At 39.4% G+C, this 19,660-nt stretch overlaps 1 protein-coding gene across 5 annotated transcripts in view; it reads right to left on the reverse strand.

The window, feature by feature from the left end:
- SHROOM3 (shroom family member 3) overlaps nucleotides 1-19,660 on the reverse strand; it is a 236,223-nt gene that overhangs the window by 88,121 nt on the left and 128,442 nt on the right. Inside the window, exon 3 of one of the 5 annotated variants that reach the window (XM_072115779.1) lies at nucleotides 16,631-16,672. The exons of 3 other annotated variants lie outside the window; for them this stretch is intronic. Coding sequence is in view for 1 of the 2 variants with exons in the window: in XM_072115753.1 (XP_071971854.1) it covers nucleotides 12,181-12,257 (77 nt within the window). In the remaining variant the exon portion in view is untranslated. Of the gene's footprint in view, nucleotides 1-12,180; nucleotides 12,303-16,630; nucleotides 16,673-19,660 lie in introns of those variants that run through there. One more of the 5 variants, XM_072115753.1, reaches the window with a different exon arrangement.

Here is a 19,660-nt window from a genome sequence, read left to right on the forward strand (position 1 = left end):
TTGTATCCCCCACCCCCTTTTTCCCTTTGTGGAATATGTAATTTTTTAATGAAATGCAATAAAGATTTTTGTATATTTTCGGCTAAAAATGGCTTAGTTTTGTGTCTGTAGGTGTATATTATACTCAAGTATATACGGTAGTTAATGATATACTTTTAGTGAATATTATGGAAAATGCCCAGTTATTTGTTGAGGAGCTATATTGTAACATAAAACACCTAGTGGAGAGGCGCTTCGTCACCATAGACGGGGATTCTTTACTGTAAGACCAGTGAGACTATGGAGCATTCTTCTGCAGGATGTTATGATGGTGGAGCCTGGATGCCTTTTTTGAGAACAAAAATACAGTAGGGAAAATATATTAGAACTGACGTTTTAAATTTCCCCCTGCTTGCTGGCTAAGTGAATACAGTGGGCCGCTGGCATTCATATCCCTGTCTACCCTGCTCCGCTGAAAATGGCAGAGAAGGCACGTTGGCCCAGAACTATTAAACAGGTTACGCTAGTTTTGTGGCTGACAGAAAAAGAGTTTGTAACACATTTAATACAGCAACTCAAATTGTGTTGCATACTGTTTATTGAAGGTGCACCAAAAAGTGGTGCCACTTCCAGAGCAGTGCAGGGTGTGCTAGATAATTGAAGGCCCTGCACTAATTATCTTGCGCACCTTGCGCATTCATGAGGCAAACTGCTCTTAGTTTGCCTCACTTTTGATAAATCTGGGCCTCTATATCTCCCCTTATGCAAACAAAACATATTTTTAAACTGATGTTGCTCCAGGGAGGCTACAGTCACAGGAACCGCACGAGAGTGGTACGGTGCAGAACACGTGTGGCACCATAGTGTTCCGTAGCCCATAGAAAATAGGACATTTCCTATCTTTCTACGGAATACGGCGCTGCTCGCTGTGTATTTCTGTGGAGAGGGGCTGGGTGAGCAGTGCTCTCAGCCTCCTCCTTTCCCCGGCACCGATGTATGCCTGCCATACTACTGTACGGCGGGAATACATCATGTGCATGTAGCCTTATTCTGCCATTCTTGGGTTTGGAAATCATTTTTATCCAATATGGACAGATTGGCATCAGCCATGTAGTTTTTTTATTCCTCTGTCCTCTTAATCAAAAGTGTAGGATTTATATGGGTTAATGCCTTTTTTCAACCTTATCTACTATAATTCTAGTATTGTAAATCAGGGTAGGATTGACCATAATACACAATGAACTCCAAATAAACGTCAAGGTACAGTACAGGCACATAGCTGGCTATACCCAAAAACACAAATCTGTAATATGGCTGTGTGCAGTGACCTTACTGAATGTCATTTGGATACTGTAAGCTCAAATTTTACAAAAGCTGACTGTATTATTTTTGGTAAATTATAAGAGGTGTAACTTGAAACTCCAGTGCTCCAATGCAAAATTGACTCTCCAAACTATAATGTATCATTTATAGTAGCACAAAGTGGTCTCTTTTTATGTGCTCCCTAAGGATCCTGGGCCAGTGCGTGACCGCACCCTCATTGTTCCTCAAGTTACTCACCTGACATTGACACTAAGGTATGGATAACAAATCATATGAGGTATACTGTTACACGAGAATTTCTTTGGAATCTCTTGAAGTCATCTGACACATTTACATGGAAAATTGTTGGAACATATTTACTAATACTGTGTAATAATTATCTTTATTATTTACCTTTACTATTACTAATCCTCCAGCATTAATACCAATAAATGCCAATAATGTGGTTAGGGAAGGCATACACTGTAAGTTCTAAGAACAAGTCACAATACTGTAAAAGGATTTAGTGTTATATCAGGATAAACATTTCTGGGTAAGAAAGCAACTCTAGGCATCCCCTGAGATTCTCTTAGGACTCTGAGTACCCTAAACAATTACTTCTATGTCTATTACTGTCCCTTCCTCATACATATCCTTAATGCCCATTTAGATTTATCACAGCCAAAGCGCCTGAAGAGATGGGTGCTGGCAAATGTGCCAATGAGTTGCTTCTATGATTCACAGAGATAACTCAGAAACGGTGAACAAAAAGCCTAGACAACAGCAGAAAGAGTGAAGTCAGCTTTTTGGGCTACTCCAACGAAGGCCAAAAGGAAATGTACTACCAGTAAATTACTTCATTGACTCTCCTCTCTGTTGATCTGCCAGCCTATGTAAATTTATTTTACAGAAGTTGGCAAGGAGCAACTAAATCCAATTTCAACACTAACCTAATAATGACAGTATTGAAAATTTTGGCTAAACATTCCTCCATGTGTCAACATATTAGTCTATCAAAGTCACACCTCATTATGTAACAAGATAAATCAAAGAAGTAAATCAGAAATGTAACAATGATACCATATTTTCTACACAAATTGAAATCACAATTGAAAATTTACAGTTGGTATAATGTATTAAAATAGCAACCAGAATTCATTTTACATTTCTGGACTATACTGTGAAAAGCATTGAGCTTTTGGATTCTGCAACCTGCAACATTGATGGAGCCACAATCCTGTGTGCACTTGTTGCTCATTTAATATATCCTTCCTATGCTGCCTCAAAAATTGCAAGGTCACTCAAGATAAATATATATATATATGGGAACGTGTCAAACATTTTCATTTTTGCTAATAAAACCCAGAAAACATAGTGGCACATTTACTTACCCGGTCCTGTGTATTCCCCGATGCTGCGATTCACTTACATCGTGAGCCCGATATCCTGCATGTGTCGCTGCCCGCTCAGGTCCGCCGGAGTTTATCTTCTTCCTGGTGCATGCAAGTGCTTGGTTTGCGATCCAATTTTGAAGTTAAATCCCGCGTTTTTTTCAGAATCCGTCAGATCGTCCGACGGGCCCACCCTTCGAATTGTGTCGCGTGAAAGCCAGCGCGACTGTGTCAAAATTTGATTGAGTCCACGCAATGCCCTTCTAAATCCCTGTCCCGGCGGCACGATCCCCGATAAGTTGGAAAACCTGGCAGAAATGCGCCCGCGGGACCCTTAGTAAATAAGCACCATAATGTATCACTTTTTTATAATCAGTTTTTGGTTTCTATCTTGAATATGGGGGCTGCAATCTAGCCTGGTCTAGAGCAAATTGAGGTATCTATGGAGAGTTATCCAGTCATACTCTGTGCAGATGCTGACATAATAGGGGCACATTTAATTACCTGTCCGCCGAAGTTCCCCAAAAGTGAATTGTCTGACGAGAATGACGCGATTCACTAAGATCACGCTCCCGATGTCGTGCATGTGTCACTTCCCTGCTCAGGTCCGATGGAGTTCACCTTTTTGTTCGTGGTGCATGTAAGTGCCTTGCGACATAATTTGAAAGTTAAATCCCGTGCTCAGTCTGAATCAGTCGGATAAACAGGACACAGGAGAATTTTTCTTTACTTTTAACTTCCAACATAAAAAGGATGGCTTTAAAAGTATAATAATAGATTATGTCCTTATCATGTAACATTAGGCAAACAAAAACCTATTAAGAAAAATAAAAAAAATCATACAGTATGTAAATCTATTCTTTTATCCATATCTGACATCCAACTATAAGATTATTGTTGTTGCAACATACTAACAAATGACCCTTCAAAGAACAGTATGTAATACACAAAGTACATAATGGGGCAGATTTACCTACCCGGCCCATTCGCGATCCAGCGGCACGTAGTAGAAAGGAAAGTCCTGATCTTGCGACACAAATTCTTTCTTAAATTCTGCGTTTTTTTCGAATCCGTTGGGTTTTCCGATGGGCACGCCCCCCGATTTCTGTTGTGTGAAAGCCAGCACAGATGCGCCAAAATCATATCGTGTGCGCCAAAATCTCGGGGCAATTCGGCGCAAATTGGAAATCATCGGGAAACCAGATGAAAATTCGGACCCTTAGTAAATGAGCCCCAGTGAGTCTGTCGGACCCTTCGCCGCTCCTCAGAGCACTTGGCAGATTCCGTCAGCTCCTTAGAGATTAATGGAGCAGAAAGGTCATGCAGGGCCCTTACTCTTAGAGAGCAACAAGGGGTCGGTCAGACCCCTTGTTCTCGCAATCTGCAGGGTTCTCAGCCCTGAGACCTCCACTGATCAGCAAGTTAGGCTCTAGCCCGAGCATATTAAATCTGGCGCACGGTCCGACTGAGTGTCGGAATGCCCACTAATTGGTGATATGTGGTGCCTAGTGCAGCTGCGCCACAAAACGGTCTTGTGCAACACATTTGCGGTACAGACACTTCTTAAAGAGGACCTGTCACCTATAAAAAAAGGCACTAGTAGCTGCCTACTAAAGTACGCAGCTCCTAGCACTAGCCTATTTTTAGCATTTTTAGTGATAAACTGCTAGCTTTATTGGAACCCTCCGATAAAGCTAGCAGACACAGCCGCGAAGTACAATAGGAACAACGGACAAAGTGGTCTGGCGTATTCATGAGGGGTGGGACTAGGAGGCGGTGACAGCAGCATGAAGCTCGGTAGTCACCTCCGGCCTATGCAGTGGGATGGGCGGTCCGGGGAAGAAGCAGAGCCTCGGACCGCACCCTCATGAATACGCCGAATTGCTTTGAGCGCAGTCTGGCGTTCCTATTGTACTTCGTACAAGCTGCTGTACTTTAGTGAACAGCTCCTAGTGCCTTTTTTTTATAATTGACAGGTCCTCTGTGCAAGCAGTTTCCACTAGAAAGTGCAAAGTCCGATCGGAAAACTGGCTCAAAGCCCTTAGTAAATGTGCCCCAATGTGTATAGAGGTGTCCTAATGACAAAAAGAAATAGAAAACTAGTGCAGTGATTACTGACAACTGCTTTGAGTTGTGACATCTTAGGAATGTAAGACACCTCCCATATCTACAAGACACAGAACAGAATAGTCAGATCCTAAAGCTGACAAGGAACACAAGGCTATAATTTACCAACTTATAAATTTAATTTAGCGTACAACCAATTCTACTGCCGAAATGTATGTTTCCTCCAGGCTTTTGATTTTGAGATAGCATTTACACAAAAACTTAATGGCAGAATAACTTGTTATGTAATAAAAAGTTTCTCTCCGTCTTTAATTTGGTTTTACATTTCCTTACTCCTTTTTGACCCTTCTTTGGAATGGGCACCATACCCTGAATAACACAAACAAATGTGTTTTGAGGTCTCTAAGGCTTCATGGATTTCCCCACCACAGAATTCTCCTAAGGTTACTGCTGGGCACATAAACTTGTCCAATTAATTGGACGGTATGCAGTTAAATGAAATGTGTCAGTTTTTAAGAAGATAAACACAGAAAATATCTTGGAGTTTTGTTCACTGCTGCATTTTTCTACAAATTTCTGGCCTTCACAAAAGTTGAGGCCCAATTACCATCAAAATGTTGCTAGAATTTTCTTCTTAGCTATGGCTATATGGTGCACAAAAACCAGCTGAGCCTGTTTCTAAAAGGAATGAAATTGTGCAGAAAGGTTAATTCTTTCATATTGTGAAACCATTTAAGGAAACTGCCATGGCTACTTTACGAAACTGCCAACGAGTGCTTTATATGTATATTATATTTACTGGATTGGTCAACAAATTGGGAACTTTCTCAACATTGATTACTCAAAAAGACTGCTGGAAGACTTATTAGGGAAGTAATAAGATTCCTTATCCCTTTTTTGAACGGGACATTTTTTAAACTTTAGCGATGGACCTATTTAATTGAGAATAAATAATACAATTCTAATTCAACATACATATGTTCTATATAGTTTTTTTCAGGACATATTACTCCATCGTTTTATGCAATTAAATGATGCATACAATATATATTTTTTAAATATTATCGGAAAAAAGGCAAAAAATTATTTAAAAAAAAACATTTTTCCATTTTTGAAGTGGTAAAAAATTTTAGAGACAAAATGGTTTTGGGAACTATACTTTTATATTTTCAGTGTGTAAATCAATGTTATTTGTATAATTTATTTTCTAGTTTGGCTCAGTACAAGGCATAAATCTGGGAGTGGATCATGAGTTATGAAGGCCTTTTTTTCCTATTGGTCAGCTATCACATGGTTAATTCACACAGGGATCACTTTGAAGGTCTTCGGACTGTGCAGTGTGATCCTAACTGTCTAGAAAAAGAACCATTGCACTGTAGTTCTGCTCCTTTTTTTCCAGAGCACTGGTCTAAATTAGCTGCTGACTACATATTGACCATCACAGTTAACAACATTTCACTGAGCAGTACTGTATATAATAGTAAAGCAATGTAAAAGTGAATACCGTATGTACTCGAGTATAAGCCGACCCGAGTATAAGCCGAGACCCCTAATTTTACCACCAAAAACTGGGAAAACCTATTGACTCGAGTATAAACCGAGGGTGTAGTATACAGCCAGCCCCAAGTGGTATACAGCCTGCCCCCCCTCATGTATACAGCCAGCCTGCCCCCTCATGTATACAGCCAGCCTGCCCCCTCAGGTATACAGACAGCCTGCCCCCTCCGGTATACAGCCAGCCTGCCCCCTCAGGTATACAGCCAGCCTGCCCCCTCAGGTATACAGCCAGCCTGCCCCCTCAGGTATACAGCCAGCCTGTTCCCTCAGGTATACAGCCAGCCTGCCCCCTCAGGTATACAGCCAGCCTGCCCCCTCAGGTATACAGCCAGCCTGTCCCCTCAGGTATACAGCCAGCCTGCCCCCTCAGGTATACAGCCAGCCTGCCCCCTCAGGTATACAGCCAGCCTGCCCCCATGTATGTTGAGCACATTTAAAAAAATTATACTTAATTCTCACCTTCCGCCAATACTCACCCCTGATCCTCTGCGTTGGCTCTCGATCCCCGGCAGCGTCTTCTGTCTTCTCTTGCCGGCGGAGGCGCGTCCATGCGATCTCCCCGGCGGCGCTCACTATGATGCGGCGGTGTCGCCGCTGATGACGTCACACCGCCGCATCATAGTAAGCGCCGGCGGGGAGATCGCATGGACGCGACTCCACCGGCAAAAGAAGAAAGAAGACAGCCGCAGCCGGGGATCGAGAGCCACCAACGAGGATCGGAAGCCGGCGCCGTGGATCGGGGGTGAGTATCGCCGGGAGGTGAGAGCTAAGTTTATTTAATGTGCTGAACTTCGGGAGCCGCCGCCGGGTATCGGGAGCCGCCGCCGATGGATCCGGGCACCGGAGGGTGAGTATTAACATTTATTTTTTTTTAATTGACTCGTGTATAAGCTGAAGTGAGGTTTTTCAGCACATTTTTTGTGCTGAAAAACTCGGCTTATACACGAGTATAAACGGTAATTAGACTTTGCCATTAAAGGCCACCTTTGCAGCCATTTGAAGATTTATGTTCTACGGTGGGGTTCTAGGAAATATGCAAATGCATTTTTATAATCAAATCCATAAGAACTTAATCTGAGTTGACTTCAAATGCTTCAAATTTATGAACTGTTTTATAAATTTGGTACACCTATAAGTGTTTCAAGAGATGTTACTCTTCTTTCTACACCTCCCCTTACTGGAGTCCTAAATCTGATTTCCAAATGTGTCTTAAAAGGCCCCCACCCACTGGAGTTGATGGCATCAAAATGTAAAAAGTAAAAACTATACTAGTCTAGCACCAGCAAACATAGAATATTATACATTTATTAGTCACTTTTTTTTAATAAAAAATGAACATATAAGAAATAAATTGTACTATATTTATTATAAAAAGGCAATAAACATTATAGATAGTAAAATGTAATATTGGCACTACTACCACTATTTGGGGTAAAAAACCTAAATTGTCCAAATATGATACTCCAAAATGTACAGGCACAGTTATATATAAGATCACATCCAAATCATTGGATACATTTTGCTATATATTGCAACGACCAGAGCAAAACTAAATCAGTAAAATGTGCTATAACCGTGACTCATATATAATAAGTTTAAAACTCACAAAAACATGTTTTATATGACTACCATTGATCCTCCAGCATTATCGTGTAGAGTCTGGGTGTGGTGACTGCCGGCTTTTTATGACGAGATTCAATCAAAATTGCTGGACTTGTGTGTTACTTGTTTGTGGTACACCACTGGTCACAGGAGGCCAAGCACACAGGAATCTCACCAGCAAATGTGTTACTGGTTTGCAGGGATTCTGTGATTGTAGTCAAGATATTGTAGCAAATAAAAGTGAGACCAAAATAAGTCCAAAGTTATAGATAGAAGAGCTTTCCAATGTTTTTTGGCTTTGCGCAGCTGTGACAGATATTTAACGATCGGATTTTGACGCAGCTGTGCTGGCTTTCATGCAACAGAAATCGGAGGGCGTGCCATCGGACGATCCAATGGATTTGGACTGAGCGCAGGATTTAACTTTCAAATTGTGCCATAAGACAATGCATTTACATGCACCAGGAAGAAGAAGGTGAACTCTGTCTGACCTGAGCGGGGAAGCGACGCATGCAGGATATTGGGTGCACCATCTTAGTGAATCGCAGCAGAGTGCATGATGGTCGGACAATGCACTTTCTGTAAACTTGTCCGGAAGGGTAAGTGAAAGGGATGCTCTTCATTTGCTCTTCACTAGGGATGCGTTCTCTTTGCCACATCAAAGCTGTCATATTCAAAAACTATCACTGGAGGACTTTCCTCATTAGGCTGGCTCCATCTGAAGGTTTTTATTTTGTTTTAGGAACTCTGTCAGATTTAATAAAGTGGCTTTGGCTCATTTATGCATCTGTCAACACTGTTTTTGCAAACATTTTTTTAAATAGTCACATAAAAATCGACCACTCATATGTTGAGGGGGGACTGGAGTGGCTTTGCGACTCTTAAAAAAGTCACTGTAAGGGGCAGCCCTGGAACAGACAGAGAGCCATTAAACGGATACCACCAGAAAGTCCCTAACTAATCTAAACCATCCTAGACAGTGGACAGTAGCTGGGCAACCCTGCTTAACTCTTGAGTGATAACAACAGACAAAAAGACAAAAAAATTAATAGGAAAAGTCGCCAGAGCCGAGTCAAAACCTAGAGGACAAAGAGGTAACAAATCGATAGACAAAAGGGATAACCAGGAAGACAAGCCAAGAGGGTTAGGAGGTACCAGATATAAGCAGGCAGAATACATGCAAGTTTGAATTAGAACAAGCACTAAGGATTGATTCCCAGGATCTTTCAAGTGATTTCAGAATCCAACCACTGATAGAATAAGGATTTTGGCCATCACAGCAAGCTGTTAGTAAAGGTGACCACTGGGTGTGATGCATACTAAATCAAAACTGCTTAGGAAGAAAAAGACCAGAATTCACAATAAAAAAGACCTCAGCACTCTCCTGAGCACAGCGTTCTGCTGATATATTCTAAGCAAAGGTCACCAATATTAATGTTTTGAACAACTAAACAATTTAAATGAAAAATGTACTTTTTTCAGATGATCACATTTTTCATATTTTACCTCAGTAGAAATAGCATAATAGCATAAAATATATATATAAAAAATAAATAGTTAGATATCTTGTGAAAACCATCCCCTCAAGACATTTTATACAGTTGCCAACAGGATATTTGTAGGAAGTGTAATGTAATCTATTATTCTTGTACAAGGTTTGGTAAACTCTATTGTCCTACAGAAGACAGAAAGATCCTTTTCATGTATTACATTTCTATTTTCTAATTTTAGTTCTAGTTCCTTACAAACCATTCTATCTTAAGGCATTTGGTTTCTAATATGACTGGAAAGAACTCTTGTATGGACAGTGACGTTTGCAAAGCTTATTTACAACTGTACAAAACATTGATACTTAGGATGTCTCCTGTTGTTCTTGCTCTTTAGTTTGTGGCTCTGAGGGCATAGACAAGTATAATACTTCCTCCTGATGAAAAACGTATTCTGTATATAGAAATGCTCACATGACCAAGGAAACTAATCATAAATTGACCTCATTATATTTCTGTTTTCACAATTCACCAGATTCCGCTGGTTGCATTCGTTCTATGCTATTGGCATTATAGGTGTGTTTGGATATTGATGCTGTCTTAGGCCATTTTAAAAAGTCTGAAACTGGGAAAATACACCTTGGTTTTAGTATGCTTGGACCATATATCCAGTGAATGTGTACTTAGCCCAAGCTTTACAGCTTCATTGACTGTCAAGAACACTAGAGAGGAGTCAAATAATCTTAGGTATATATTTTTAAGTATATATTTTTGCTTTTTAAAGTCAACTTTGGACAGCATCCATACTATACTATTCATACCTCTGTGCTGAATCCGCACATGCCCCTATATAGGGTCCATATATAATTGACAACCGTAATGTTTTGCTTGTTTCTATAATGATATTATTATTAGGTTATTTGGTTTATGGTAATCGAGGGTTGTCAGTCATCCAGGCAGACGCTGGCTGTTCGTTAAGCAAGTATGACTCATTATAGATAGACTTAGGCACATTTATTGATAAGAACTTGCTCTCAACCTCATTGCATTTACAGTTTAACTTCTTGGTCATTGTGGACTTTGTCTGAATGTCAATATACAGTCAACTATTAAGTCTTATGGTACTATATACTACAGTTATAAATATATGAACTAATAGGTAGGTTGAGAAATATGAAATGATATATTTGTACATAAATAAAAATTGTTGTATTTACAATATAAGCATTTTGCTATATCATTGTCAGTGTCAGCCGGATGGTTCAGGTGTTTTCCTCGAGTACGGTGTATTTATTTTTAAATGTATGTCTATTCATTTAAATTTGTATGTGAATTAATAAAAATCTCTTTATATTTGTGCAACAAATTGTTTGAAGCTTGGCATTTTTTGTAGGATTAAACAAGGATACAGCATAAAACTAGACTATAATTGTATAAAGAAATGGACGGCACTCACCGATCTTCCAAAAGTATACTTTTCTTCTTGTCTATGGGCACACTGCACATGCTCTCTTCCACAAATCACCCTGTTATTCTCTTGTGAGTATGTTTGTATTACATTTGTGACAGAATTAAAAAGAAGAAAAGTATATTTTTGGAAGATCGGTGAGTGCCATCCATTTCTTTATACGATTCTGGTATTCATACATTTGGAAACCTTTACTGTTGGACTCAGAGCACCCCTGATGCCATTAGAACATCACAAGTTGTGGTACTATTGAGGTACTATTGCCCAGTTCCCATACATAATGACACCCCTGTGCCTTTAATAGACCACTAACCTCTGATAGACCATTAGCCCCTCATTAACCTATAGATTACTACTCCCCTATGTTGCTATACATTTCAAAACCCTCCTGCTCCCACTCCTATAGACTTTTTGAGCCAAACCATCCTATAAATTATGATAAAGTCTGTGCTAGTAATCAATTATATAAATTAAAAATAAATAAATAGGAAAAAATAATGCTCTTGAGGATGTCCCTCCTTAACTGGACGCCTTTGACGCAGGCCCTAATGACAAATATGGCTCTGCATGTAGTTCGAATTGGGACACTAGATCACCAGATAACCTGTTTGTGATTTAGAGTCGCAAATAACCATGACAGGTTTGCTTTAATGCATTAATTGTATATATATATAAGTCAAACAAAGTAATACTAATATTATAATAAAATCGAAACATAATAATGATAATACTATTTACTAGCATGAGGAACATAAACTGTGTATATTAACAAGACCTATAGAGAGAAATGACATTACACTGAGAAGAAATTCTCATGCCCCTATGCCCACCTTTAGTAACAACATTAACAAAGCAAGTCTGAATGCCTTCTGAAATTGCTTAGGCAAGAGCAAATGTTGCCCGTGTTTTATCTCCCTAGAGACTCAAAAACCTTCCAAGAATGAAGTTATGGGAGCGGATCTGGCACTGGGTGAGCTGGGGAGAGCAGTAATGTACTCTCTCATGCAGACAACAACGCCTCAGTGTCAAAGATACAAGACCAAGGGCAGCTGACTGATTCAAGTATACAGCACACAGAAGAAAGGAAAACAATCTTTTGGCAAAAAACTTGACTCCAAAACAGAAGAATGAAGCAGCAGGAGAGCTAACCCATACCATCATGTACAAATATCCAGACGAGCTTTGCCACTGACTATCATAATGCATCAGAGCGCTGTAATATAATGCACACTTGTAAATCACTGAACAAAGGATGTTTCTTCACAGAGTCACTAATCTTATGTACGAGGCAACATACAACTTATAAGAATTTAGTTTAGAGCGTTACCTCTTGCTAAGGATAGTTCCTTGACATCTGTAGTTTCCCCAGCAAGATAGTTTCTTGGCAGTGGCGGACGCTGCCATGTCATATTCTCAAAATGAAAGCTTGATATATCCTATCAGGATTCCTCTATTCTTCTCTAGACCAAGAAGTATGAGAGCAGGGACAAAGGGCTTGCCTTAAAGCAGTTAAAATGAATCAGCATATCCTGGCTCCTATAACTGCATCCATTTGCCATGAGAAAGGCGGATGGAGCCTTTGGTATCTTTTCTCAAAACATTACAGGAAACTGAGGCCACTCTCTAGGGATGAAATTACAATAATGACATGGCTACAGATGGTGTAGGGTTTCTTGAAGTCAACTTGCATTACACATGGCTGTATACTTAAGAAAACATAGTGGTACGCTCATGGTGAACAATCATTTACTAATTCAAGGCCATTGTTATTCAGTCCATTTTACATATAGGGGATATGAGGCAGAAGTCAGCAACAATACATGTTTTCTGTATGTGTAACTTAGAGCTGCTGGGTCCCAATGCTAAATTTGCACAAACTATAAAGTTATTTCTGTTGCACTGTATCCTTGTATAAAATTAAACACCTTATAGACCCTTAAGTTACCCAGGCATCATTAGTTGCATCTCTTAACGTTATACCCATGAATACAATAGTTGTTCAATACAATAGAGCCTGTTCAATATATTGAAGGTACACAATCTGATAGAATTTCTTGCATTCTGATTTGCATTGCATTATGATACAGTATATGAATGCACCATATATGAGTATAACCTAGTAGAACTAACAGCACACCTAGAATTCAGGTTGGTATGAAATGAAATGAAGATTATACTCAATGCACATATAAATGAGTCAGTTGTTAAGAACCAGCTGCTGTTACCAAGCCCAGATATAAATGTGTTTATAACCGGTAATAATGTAGAGTTCATCTGCTGTAGACTACAATTTCCCTTTTTCACATCCATTTAAGTTATACATACCGGGAAATCAGCCAGACATTATCAACTAGTCCTCCATAATCATGAGACAAAAATATGAACTATATTTCACATGTATTATTTTTGGTTGTTACCTCTGCATACTTTAGCACATATTTTGACTAGTAGACAGATGCTTCACAGACTGAGACCAAACCCAGGTGTAAAAAAGCTACCCATACTGTTAGGTGTCTCCCACATGTCACATTCTATATGTTCTTCATTGGCTGGGAGTAACACAGAAAAGGTCTACATCATTGAAGTGGACCATTGACTAAGGACCAGGTGATTAAAGTATGCGGCGAAGATTTAACTATTAAGTGGCCAAATTTGTTCATTAGGATCATGAAAATGGACCATGGTAGAAATTAATCTTTTAAGCGTCAACATTTATTATATGATATTTTTCTTGGTCTCTGTGACATATGGATTTTAAAAAAGTTGGGTTATCATAAGAACCGGGATTAACAATAAAACTCAATTACAGACACATTTGATAACTGTTACAGCTGATCAGGATAGCCCAAGGCTAAAGTACAGTAAATTACCAACATCCAGAGGTCCATTTGTAACTAGGGGTCATCTGTAAGTTGGGTGTTTTTAAGTAGGGGGATCCAAAATGAGTCCCTGCCAGTGAGATCTCATAATCTATAATGAGATTGTATGTTCCACACTTCAAAAAAAGCAGTGATGGTTTATTTGGCATGTAAGCCCTACTGACAACAGAGATTGACGTAGGTGAATTTATCCTATGTACTTTGCTGCAAAATGGAAACTAAAATATGGCTGTTAAAAAACAGAGCGTGGGCTCCAGACCCTTTGACTTTCTTGGGCCCAGGGCTTGGATGACGGGTAGGTTTTGGTAGGCGATCTCCTAGTGTGCTACTCTCGCCCATGTGTAGGGACTACCTTTATAATGTTGGGGCATGTGTGGGGGGCTACCTACTTATTGCTGGGGCATGTGTGGGGACTACCTATATACTGCTGGTTGCATGTGTAGGGGCTACTGTTATACTGCAGGGCATATGTGGGGCTACTTATATACTGCTGGGGCATGTGTGGAGGGAAATGATATACTAGGGGCATGTTCAGGGCTACATACTAGCGGTGCTCTGCTATTTAAATTAATTAGGATTAAATATGAATTAATAAGGGGGAAGTATACGAAAGTATTTATTATAATATATTGAGGGGTATTATCTGTATATACAGTGGGGACATTGTGAAGCCCTTAGCTGTTACCTAGGGGACATTATATTGACAGATTTTTTTTAGAGGGTGGGGATATTCTCCGGAGGACAGAGTCACCAGGTTGGCAAATTCTGCAGTGATAAGTTACGGCTGGAAGAAGTTTCCATGGCGTTCTCTACCTGACGAAGAGGGATTGGGAACAATGAGGAGACTACAGGAAGAAAAGCCTAAAGAACCAGGCCAACACAGACGTTGAATGTAACAGCTGCAGCCTAAAAGTAAGTAATGTCTGTGTTCGAGTGCAGCTCAGATGTGCTGTACATTTAATGCTGGTATATATTTATCTGTGGTAATTTACTGCAGATATGTACAGTATTTAATCATGCAGTAAATTCATTTTTATACGATTTGTGCAGGATATTATAATGTGCTGTTTATTCATTGCTGGTGAATATTTATATGTGCAGCCTAGTCATTGGTATCTATGTGTTTGGTATATTCTTTGCTTGAATATATTTATATTAATATTTGTGATATATAGATTTCAGGTGTATATCTATATGTGCAGTACTTTCGCTGGAGGAACATATTTTTCTATTAGCACTATATATTTACCATTGATATGCCTTATTGTAGATGATCCCACAGCATCAGCCCTTTTGTGTTTCATTCTTAAGATTTTTTCTACAATTTTTTCTACAATTTTACAGAGGGGGCGGGAAGAGTGGGAGACACAGTTGATGGACGTAACACAATGACGCTGTGAAAAGGGCAGAGTTCACGGCACACACAGCGTTCTACTTGCGCCAAGAACCTGGCAACTGCTAGCAGCATTCAAATAGTAGAAAGTGGCTTTTCAGTTAAAAACATTTGGTTGTGGGCACTCCCCCTCTGCTGAAACCCTAGCTACGCCACTGTTTCAAATAAAAGTCTCATAAGAGACTGGAATCACTTCCTGCAGAACACAGAGGCTCCTCCCACAGTGTAATGGCAGCTATGAAATGTGGGAAGGGGGAGCTAAGTTGATATATCTTTTCTTGCTAAAATATGTTTACTTTTGGCATATTTATGTGACTATTGCTCTCATTTTATCATATTTTTGAAGTTGCATCTAACATTTTCCATTGTTGCATAAAATAAGAATAAGACAGAAGAATAAACAGTAAAGAACGTCCCGCATGTACCAATAACAAAAGATATTATAAATAAGTCATGTGTTGTAAATAACGGCAGCTTGTTAAAAAATCAAAGTTCAATTTATTGTAAATGTAAAACCCTGGATGAAAGGGTCTATTTGACATAAAGGTTGAGGTGGGACAAGAGTTAAAAATTTTAGACATATTTACAGGTGTCCCTGTAAAATGAGAAGGTCCATGGCTTCATTGGTCAGCTGCTGTATTTTAAATGTCACAATTTGTAGGCAGTAAAACCCTTGCAAAAAATTCTATACCACTATTATTTGGGTAGTCTATAAAATCAGCTTTTTTTCTTGTGTAACCTTTCGGTTTAGCCCTACTGTGGAAATCTTCTTATATTTCTTATCTGTGGCCTCCTTCCTTCTAAAATCAACTGTTATAATTTTGCTAATGAGCCCAAGGGGCTAAAGTTTTTACCACAGTCATGTGCCTGGATCCATAAGTAAGTGCCCCAGGTTTATCTTGCTTCATTTTAGATTTCCTCTAAATTTGAGATTTCATGATATTCTAATCCATGTAAAAAAAAAGAAAAATAAACAAAAAAGACCTAATAGATTTGAGATAAAATTTCAGATTTTAATGTGCTCATTTACAATGCTAGATTATTGGCTTTGTTAGACTTTGTTAGGTTTCTGCATGGTACTTTTTTTTTTGTCAGCGCAAAAAATGCAGTGGGGTGATCAGAAATACCAAAACTCCCATAGAACCCTGCTTCACCTGTCTTGTAGTCAACTGGATCAGCCATTGTCATTTTTTATATGGCCTGTCACAGCACTGTAAACATTAGCATTCCTGCTAGTGTGAACAGAGCCACAGTTTATTTTTTATGATTTGTGAAGGTTTCCCAGACAGCATATATCCATAAATCCATTTTTAACAACTTTCTCTAGAATAAATAGGTTCTTATCAGGGAATATGGAGGCTTCAAGTGTAAACATGAACTAAAGAGGAAGTGGTGTATAAGTGAAAGAATGCATATTGAAACCCGATAAGAGTCCTATGAGTATCATCATCACCCATCAAAGTAAACACATAGTTAGCTATGTGTCATTAGTAGCCAATATTTACCTGGAATATAAGCTGATTGCAGGTGAAATCTACATTATATATCTGAAATAAAATTACATACTATTAAATGTTTAGTTTAATTAAAAAATACTATGTAAAATGTGTAAAATATAACAAAATGTTGTTGTTGTATTGCTTACTCTGGTCCAAGGAGGGATCTACAGCACACACTGCGACAAAAACTACCCCCAAACTACCCCCAAACTACTGGTCGATTTATTTTTGTAATACCGTATATACTCAAGTATAAGCCAAGTTTTTCAGCACAAAACACTTGGTTTATACTGAAGTCTATAAAAAATAAACTCTGTACTCATCTTTCAGATGCCCTCTGCAGATCCTCATCAGGACAGGGACTGGCTATATACTGGGGGTCAGGCACTGGCTATAGACTGGGGACATGCAATGGCTAAATACAAGGGGACAAGCATTGGCTTTATACAAGGGGACTGATGGTTATATACTAGGGGGCAGGGAACATACTAGGGGGCTGCTGGCTATATTCTGGGGGCAGTGGGCTAATGGCTATATGCTGGGGGCAAACTCTGGCTATATACTAGGGGGAAGGGGCTTGCTGGCTGTGACCAATGCATTTCCCACCCTAGGCTTATACTCCAGTCAATAGTTTTTCCCATTTTTTTCTGTTAAAATTAGGTGCCTTGGCTTATACTCAGGTCGGCTTATACTCAAGTATATAGGGTATATTAAAATGTATAAAATGCAAATGTGTAACATACAACCTTATGTCATTGTAAAGTTTCCATAGGTATGGTCATTTTAAGTTCACTTAATCAATAAACTAGGTAAGCTTCAGGGTATCAGGGTCAGCGAGTAATAAGTGATATGCCCTAACTGACCACATTGTCAAGAACTCTTCCTCAGGCCACCAGATCAGTCGATTATATGGCAGACAATGGGGGTCATTTATCTTTAGTCAGGACATTTGTGCATGTCTTTTCTTGGTTTTTCTGGGTTTTGGGCTTGTTTGATTTATCTTAGAGGTTGATATATCAGGCAACTGTGATTGTGGGGTTTTCTTTGTAATCCCTCCTATAGGTTTTCCTTCACCTGATCTGGACTGGAGTTTATTTGTGAATTTTAACCATGATTGCACCAAAATTGTGACTTTTTCACATATCCACATTTGGATTTCAAAGATATCAGGTGCATCACAGAAAAAAATTATTTTGCGGTTAACTTTGCTAAGTGAGTGGAAAAGCCACAAATGGTGCAAAAATACAAATGTGACAAAAATAGTCACAGAAAATCCTAAGATAAATGAGTCAGATTTCACTGCAAGAAAAGTACTGCATGCACTCCTTTCTTGGTTCACAATGAATACCAGTGCCTGTAATAAGAAAATTAAGAATAACAATAAAAATAACAAATAGCATGAAACAATGAGAAAAAAAGGATAAATTTACTTGCACATACTTTTTCCATCAACCTTTAATAAATGGACTTTCCTCTCATGACATAGAACTCAGCACAGACATGTCTTAAGTGCTACAATAACCACTCCTTGCCCTAGCAATTCATTTTTCCACAACTGTTCTACAATTAGAAAAACCTCTCCACTACTTGAGACTTCCTCTTCTGCACAGGCTGAGGATAAAATCACTACAAAAGAAGTTTTGTTAGTGGACGTGAGAAGAAGAAACATAAGGACTGAAGGGATTTAGATCATGGGTAGAAGGGGTTGGGTTGATAAGATAAACGATACAATCTAAAATTATTAACTTTGAAGTTACTTTATGCATAGTAAGCATATGGCTGTATCTTGTAACTACATCACTTACTGGAAAGATGCTGGAAAATTAACATCTAAAGCTCATACTTTTTTGAGAACACTGTTACAATATTGGCTACCCTGGGAACACAGGTACAATACTGGATACTGTGGGCAGCATTGTGGCTCAGTGGTTAGCACTGCAGACTTGCAGCTCTGGGGCCCTGGGTTCAAGTTTGTATGCTCTCTCTGTGTTTGCGTGGGTTTCCTCCGGGTCCTCTGGTTTCCTCCCACACTCCAAAACATACTGGTAGGTTGACTAGATTGTGAGCCCCATGGGGGCAGGGACTGATTTTGCAAGGGCTGTGTAATCTGTGTGCACTATAGAAATAAAGTAATAACTCCTTAATAGTATTAGTACATCACACATCAGCTGCAGGTATATGGAGAGGGCTTTCAGAAACACAGGTTCCCGACAGCATAGGACTTTTATTTGGTTACATCATAACCACTCCATGAAACAATGAAAGTTCTATGCTGTCGGGAACCTGGCTGGACTGTGATTATATTTCTGAAATTCTACATGCCCTAGCAGGAGGGTGGCCCGTGCTGGATCCGACACTGGAGGCAATCTACGGGGTCGTGAGCTGGCGTTTACATTTTCTATATGGAGAGGGCTCTCCATACAAGCTGGGTGTTTGCTAGTACCAATTGGTGGTGTTAACCCTTTTAAAAATATGCTAATTAGCCTTGGGCACTCTGTGACATAAAAAGAGAGAGCCTAAGACTAATAATTATGCCTGCCTCCAGCAGTGACACTTACCTCCTCTCCCCCACAGGAGCCTGGTGACGTCACACAAGAGGCGTGCATAATTATGAGCTTCAGGAGCTCTGTGCACGTCACACAAGCTACCAGCGATCTTGGCTAATAATAATGCACACCTCCTGTGTAACGTTACCAGGTTCCAGAAGTACCGTGCTTAATTATTAACCTCAAGGGCTCTGTGTACGTCTGAGGGCTAGTTAGCATATTTTTAGCGGATTGTCAACATATCAAGCTTCATGAAGATATGTGCTGCCATCAGGGAGAAGACGCCAACAGGTGAGTATATATAGCTTAATTTACTACCACAAAAGTGGAAGATTTCCTTTAAGAATACTTCATGATAAAAAGGACAGATTGGACCAAAGAAGTTAGGATTTGTTGAGTGAGTTGGTTATGGGTATTGGCAAAGAAAACAATATTTCAAGACAGTAAAGGTCATAAAGAGAGGTGAGGGTGCAGTGTGCTATAAGTGACT

The sequence above is a fragment of the Engystomops pustulosus genome, chromosome 1 (assembly GCF_040894005.1).
Source record: "Engystomops pustulosus chromosome 1, aEngPut4.maternal, whole genome shotgun sequence".
NCBI lineage: Eukaryota > Metazoa > Chordata > Amphibia > Anura > Leptodactylidae > Engystomops > Engystomops pustulosus.